Source organism: Merops nubicus, unplaced genomic scaffold, assembly GCF_000691845.1.
Source record: "Merops nubicus isolate BGI_N331 unplaced genomic scaffold, ASM69184v1 Scaffold54401, whole genome shotgun sequence".
NCBI lineage: Eukaryota > Metazoa > Chordata > Aves > Coraciiformes > Meropidae > Merops > Merops nubicus.
The window spans coordinates 1-6,602 of record NW_008587337.1 but is presented as its reverse complement, the minus strand read 5'-3'; the positions used below and the strand labels follow the sequence as shown (position 1 = coordinate 6,602).

At 45.3% G+C, this 6,602-nt stretch overlaps 1 protein-coding gene across 1 annotated transcript; it reads left to right on the top strand.

Moving 5' to 3' along the window:
* Positions 1-587: 587 nt before the first annotated feature.
* On the top strand, positions 588-1,438 carry LOC103781163 (ankyrin repeat domain-containing protein 33B-like; the record flags this gene model as incomplete). Its single annotated transcript, XM_008948865.1, has 1 exon — positions 588-1,438. A coding segment is annotated over one exon (851 nt), but the record flags the coding sequence as incomplete, so codon positions are not given.
* Between the last annotated feature and the right edge of the window lie 5,164 nt (positions 1,439-6,602).

Here is a 6,602-nt window from a genome sequence, read left to right as displayed (position 1 = left end):
TCCCTTCCCTCCAGCGTGTCAGCCAAATATTGTTTTCAGTCATTCGCCTACATACACATATGCTCCAAAACATCAAAATGTGTGTGCCCAGGTGGCATGTCCAGGATCACTTGGGTGCAGTGCACAGGGTATGATGCTGGCATGACAAGTCTCTGAGATTCTTTTTGATTGATTACACAAAGCTAGTTTTTGGGTGCAAAAACTTCCGTATGGGAAGATTTTTTTGTGTGTACAGACTTGTTTCTTTCCATATTCATCACTCTTTTCTTGCAGGCTCAACTGAATGGATTTTAAAATGGCAGGCAACATTCCATGCAGTTGATATTCATTATGCCATTCTTTGCAATGTTTTAAGAGAATTTCATATATACAGCCTTAATTTCATTTATTACTTTTAAAAAGACATCAGGCATTCAGAAAGTCAGGAACCTGATCTCTCCTTATCACATGTTCATTTTGACACAAGTATTATTGTGCGTTGTACGTGATATTTTCCTGCAAGGATCTGCCTGATCCAACTCTGATCATAGCAACAAAAGGGCTGGCAGTTTCATTAATTAACAGTAATTGTTTTTCTTTTGTTTGAGGGGCAAATGTTCATGCGACTGACCCAAGCCGTGGACTGACCTCATGGGAATGGGCTTGTTACACAGGAAGATCAGAATCTGCCTTCATCATGCAAAAGCTGATGGACAGGCCATGCCCAGAACAGTTTTGTGATCAGTATAAACCAGAATGGCCAAAGATGAAGGAACTTCTTGCCAAGGCTGCAGAGCCAAAAAGCTGTTTGCAGAGGTTCTCTGAGTGCATGAGGTCAGCTGTGTCATTCCGGTCTTTCTACGGCCCAGAAGAAGGCGGGGTCCTCGACCATATGGTGAAGGTGACAACAAGCTTGGGCAGTCCTTTCATTGCTCTGTCATGCAGAACTGTTTGCCCAGGCAGCCCACCTGCTGTGGGAAAGCGCAGACTGGCCGTGCAAGAGATCATCAGGAAGCAGAGGGCCGAGGAGATCCGATCTCAGGACAAAGATCACTTGAGCAGCTACGAGAAGCTGTTTCAGAACTCCAAAGTCACACTGGTCCCCAGGAAGAAGGACCGTCGAGCCAGCCTGCAGCCCGTCAGCCTTGCGGTCTCTCACGTGAACACCATAGCCACCAGGAAAGCAAGCCTCTTGCCGCTCCACTTGCTCAGGCGGAGCAGCGTCAGGCCGGGCTTTGTCATCCCCAAGGTCCGTATCAGCAAGGCTCCTCCACCTACCTTCCAGCCAGAAAAGGCGAGGAGGAGGAGCAGTGCCAAGGATGACCCCTATTTGCAGATTCCCAAGTGGAGGTACAAGGAGATAAAAGAGGAACGGAAGAAGGCAGAGGAACAAGACAAAAAAAAAGCAGCAGAGGCCCAAAAGCAGAGGCAGGTGTCTCCTGCCAGATGCAGGACCTGACTTAAAGGCAGCTGCTTAAAAGGTTATAAAGCCTTTAGTCTTGTTATCTGAGCAAGATAACAGGCTGAATGCCTTTGCGCATTCCCTCTGCTCTCGGAGCTGGAATACTGAATGATGGCCTTTAAGGTGCAGAAGCAGGGTGAGGGCTATGCCCCAGTGTCTGATGGTGGAGCAGGAAGGTATTTGAGGTGGAAGATTTACTAAGTTTGCCTGTCTGCTGTTGCAGGATGGTGCAGTCCTTAAATGGTGCGGTCCTTTTGTGGTTTAACTTTTTTTCCAGTTCCAGGTGAATGACTGAGAAACAGCTTGAAAAACAGTGTGTGAAAAGGTCGTATATTGTGTTTGTTCATTTTGTAATGGACAAAAGTAAGGAGTTGTGCTTTTGACACTAGACATTCCTCTCTCTCCTTGCTTAGGTAGTCATACTGCAAGGTTTTATAGTAATAATAAAAAGTTTAAAATACACCACAGATTCGGTGGGCAATGAAAATCCACGTCTACAGTTGTTTGGAATATACTAAGCACTTTATTTTAATTCCAGTAATCAAAGGTTAAGACAGGATAGGTATTAAAGTGTACACCTCTACACAGTCTGTACGGATGCAGTTCTTAATGCTATTGTTTGTTCTGCTGAATATAAAAAGGGCCGCATATGAAATATTTCTGTAGTTGAGGTATTCTCATCCTCTGCAGGTATAAATCAGGGGCAAGGACTGATTTCTTTGAAGCAACAGAGAAGCTGAGCTAATTTTTTAATGACATCATCACCTAAGATTTGCCTCCCCCATTGTTTCCCTGTATCCACTATCTATCGTCTCCTCTTTAGTCTCAGGGAATTTTTTTGTCACTGTATTTAACTGTGAAATAAGGGAGATGGTGAGTTACAAGTGGGGGTTTTTTAGGTTGCTATTTAAGTTCCTCTTAAAATAACCCTCCAGGTTTTTTTTTTCCAGGTGAACCTTTCCACATTATAGCCAGGACAGGAAAATTATGCAGCTTCTGGAAATTCAAGCAATTTTCCCAGGTATCAAGTCCAACCATATGCTGTGAATATCCAGGCAGAGATGCAGTATCAGGCAGCTCGGCCACTGATGTTTGGAACCTGTGGCTAGATGTCATTGTGAGCTTTGGTTGTATGCCTTTGGGTGCCTGGAGAGGGCAGTACCTCATCCCTCTTTCTCAACACTGGGAGAAAACCTTCTCCAGTATATAAGTGCATCTCAAGGTAGAAGTTCCTGCAGGTTGCTGTAGGTTCTCGTGGTCCACGTTAAGGCTTTATTTGGTTTTACCAGCAGTCAGTCTGAATGGCATGCCAAACCCTGGCAAATTCTGACAAGAAAGGGCTATAAGCCTGCTGCTTGCTGAAGAAAGACCACATTTGTAAAAGCAGAGGTCAAATGAAAACAGCAAGTCACACAGCACATGCTCAGGCTGGTTTTGCTCAGGCTTTGTTTGAAATGAAATGTGCTGTGGTGTGTCCTCCTGATGGTGTTGCTCTCCTAGATCCCAGCTTCTGCTGTCACCAGCTTCTCCACTTAGTTAAAGAGAGGGGAAAACTCTTCCATCCTTTAGTCCCACAGCACAAAGTCTGGCCATGGTCTTACTGAACTTGCAATGAAACTGTGTGTGTGTCAAGGGAGAAATAAATTTAGTTGATTGAAAACTAGCACCCAGACTGGTATTGCTAGCTAGTGTCCGCGGGGTCAGGGCTTGACAGAGGTTGTGGCAGATATGGGAAAGAAGGGTTTTTCACAGAGCGTGTTCTCTGTACCTCTTACTGGAGTAGCTGTGCTGGCTAGATTGCATTGCTGGATAGACTCCAAGGTCAGAGTTGGAGGAATATACACCCTGCTAATAAACTTCCCCAGCCCTATGAATATAAAGAGGATTTTAGTCTGCAAGTACATCAGGGCAGTGCAATTCATAGGCACCCATTTTGCAAATGGATTTGGTGTGAACAGAATATAAGCTGAACTCATTTCTTTGGAGAGTAGGAAGACAATCTTTTAGCTGTCTATGGCAAAGATATCAGGATGGATTTTGAACTGGTACACTGGACTGAACAGTTTAACTATTAATTTTTATTTATGCCAACCCAGCATACTGAAGAGTTAGAATTCAGATTCAGTATCTGCAAAGCAACCTGTGCTGCAGGTGAGCACTTGAATTTGCACTCTTACTATCACTTGCAGGAGACATAAAACAGACAGGTGCTCTCAGGGATTAGTGTGCAGCATGTTAGAATTAGGGGCTGAAAATGAAGCCTGTTTTCTAACCCTTTGTACTTTACTGTGTATATGTGTATAACTATGTGGTATTTCCATTAAAAGAGGCACAAGCTGTTAAACTTCCTGCGTGACATTATTCTTCAGAGCGGTTTGGGGATGCTGCCTTTCACTTTTCAGTAGATCAAAAAGCCCACTCGCTTTCACCAACGGATTCATCATCATCATGTGAAAGCAGTTTGGTCTCCCTAGAAGGAGCTGTTGTGCATTAACTTCCACTCCTGGTGAATTTTTCTCTAGGAGTAAAAGAAAACCTGACATGGGGCTTTGGCTGGCTGTCTCAGTCCAGAGGGTAGGTGTTGCTGTGATGGCCCGCAGCCCCATTGCTCTGCTCCAAGCAGGCAGTGCACCAGTATCCTTATGGACAGTGTGGCTTCATTTTGTGGATCTGTGCAAAGCTTTGCACTTGCTAAGTCGGGAAGTGCAGGCACAGGTCTCATCTCCTCCTCTGCTGCTTCACTTTGCCCCTGGCAGTTTTACTTCTCTCCATCACTGTCCTCACTCAAAGTACTGTGTCTCTCGTTTGCTTTTTTTTATTGTCTGTCTGAAGGCTCCGAAGGTTGCAGTGGGAAAAGCTCCCACAAAATATGCTTCTAGAAGCCTGTGGCAAATGGACCATAGCAGCCAAGGAGGCATGCCTGGCTCTCCTCCAGCTGTCTGTACCCCTTGAGCTGCTGTTGCTGAGGAGGTTTTGATTTCTGGTGGACTTGAGCACAAATAGAGTAGTTTGTTTTGTGTTTTGTTGTTTGCTGGTTTTTTTTAGAGACCTATAACTGTGAAATGCCAAGTGATACCGGCTGTACTTCAGATCACTCCTGGTTGCTCAAGCACAACAGTTTACCTCCTGAAAAAAGCACATGAATCTTAGGCAGGACCTCCTGGCAGCTGGAGCCCCTGAGAGAAGACAGAGGTGCTGGTGCAGGAGGATGCTCACACAGAGGTCAAGGGGACCCTGATTTCTGGGGTGGAGGAAGGTTTTATACCTGCCTTCCATGCCAGCCAGCAGTCTGGCAGGTTAGTGGGAACACTGCTGCTGAGCCCTGAGAGTGAAGCTGGAGCACGGGCTGTGTCTGCCGCCAAGGCCCTCGCTTGTCTGGGAAGAGGGCGAGCTCTGGCGTGGCGACCGGCCGCTCGCCATCCGAGGCATGCCCGCCAGGAAGCACCCAGCCTGAGGGGCTCACCCACTTCTGCAGTAAGCAGACTTAATGTAGTGATGGTGGAGAGCAAAACCTCAGGTGCTTCATGACATTCTCTAGAATGGTATTGTGCTCTTGTCTCTGGAAAGCAATGTGTCACAAAGGAGAGACCACCAACCCCATGGAAGGTTTTTTCAGGTGGGACCACAGAATTACTTGTGATTGGCTCCTTTTGTCACTATGTATTATTCATTTTTTGGTGCTTTTTTTATGCCAATGAAAACCGTTCCTTTCGTCTTGACAAGCATCCTCACTTGACCTCGTTATTGGATGTCTTTTTCTTAATAGTCCGGAATGCTTGTGCTGTCCTGCTAAGATACCAGAGCAGCCTGCAAAAGAACACCTTGAACAGAAAAATGGTATACAGATATGAAACATTCTTTGAGGTTATTTCTTTTGTAAACATCTACATTTCTGCAGGAAACTTCCAAAAGCTGTAACTGAAATTAGGACTCAATATGCAGGATATACCAATTTGCAGATGGCCTGAACAGAAGCCTTCTCTCTTTTTCTGTAATTCGTGCGATGCAGCCTGGTTTTGCCAGCTCTGCTCATTGTGTCTCATGACTTGGTTAGATACACAGAGGCCGCAGGTGGGCAACAAGCTGGAAAGGGCAGTCATGTCCCTCTCTCCTGTCCGTGCATTCCAGCTTGCCCCCAGCAAACATGACACTGTGTTGGAATCCTGCTCCACCCATTTAATGAGCTAGACAAAACTGCTGGAGCCAGGCAGGGGAGCAAGGAAGGGCAGGCGCGAGGTGGTAGCGTTCAGAGGCAGTGAGCTGCCAGGTGGCTCAGCCAGTGCTCCAAGCTGTGCCCAAAGCAGTGGGGAAGAGCTCCCTGGCACAGCTTAGGCAGCTCCAGAAAATAGCTAGCTGTGTGACACACAGAGGTGACAACTTTTTACATGTATCTGTGCCCCTTCTGAACCCCAAGGAAAGGGCATTGGACTGGTTTGCAGATGGCCAGGAAAATTACAGACACACACCCCTCCCCACCGTTGAGCTGCTTTGGAAAAATTAAAGCACCAGCAACAGAGCTGCTCAGCAACTTCAGCCATAACATAGGGCACAAATATTTGTAAGAAATGGGAATTATCCTCACATTTTTCTTCCTTTTAAAATATCACAGGTAGAATTACAAACCCATGCAGTCATTTGGTTCATTTAAAGAGCTTCTGCCTTACTTAATTACTCACCCAAAAAGGGCATTCAGCAGAGAGAGCAGCTGAGCAGCCAGCTGCCGTGTTCTCAAGGCAAGAGAAAACTGGACTGAGAGTTCAGCAGACCCTCCATATAGTAAAATTTGCATTTAAATCTTTGAATTCCAACTAACTTAAAACTGCTAAACTAATGTTATGAGAGATAAAACAGATAACACCTGGAAGACTGGACAAGAGGTAATGGAGGTAATGAGGGGAAAAGAAAATATCTCTGTGTCTTTAGTGTTTCTCCGATTTAAAATAAGATTGGTTTTTTTGCTCATTCTTTTTCTCACTGTTGTATAGATGAGTTCTAAGCAGCCACAAAGGGTTGCTCTGGTCTGCTAAAGAACATAATATTTCAAAAGAAAGTGATTCAGTATAAGCCTCCTTCAATGACTCCTCCATTTTTGGCAAGCTATCTTGCATTCAGGAAGGTGTGCAAAGGTTTTGAAAATGATCACAGAATCACAGAATGTTAG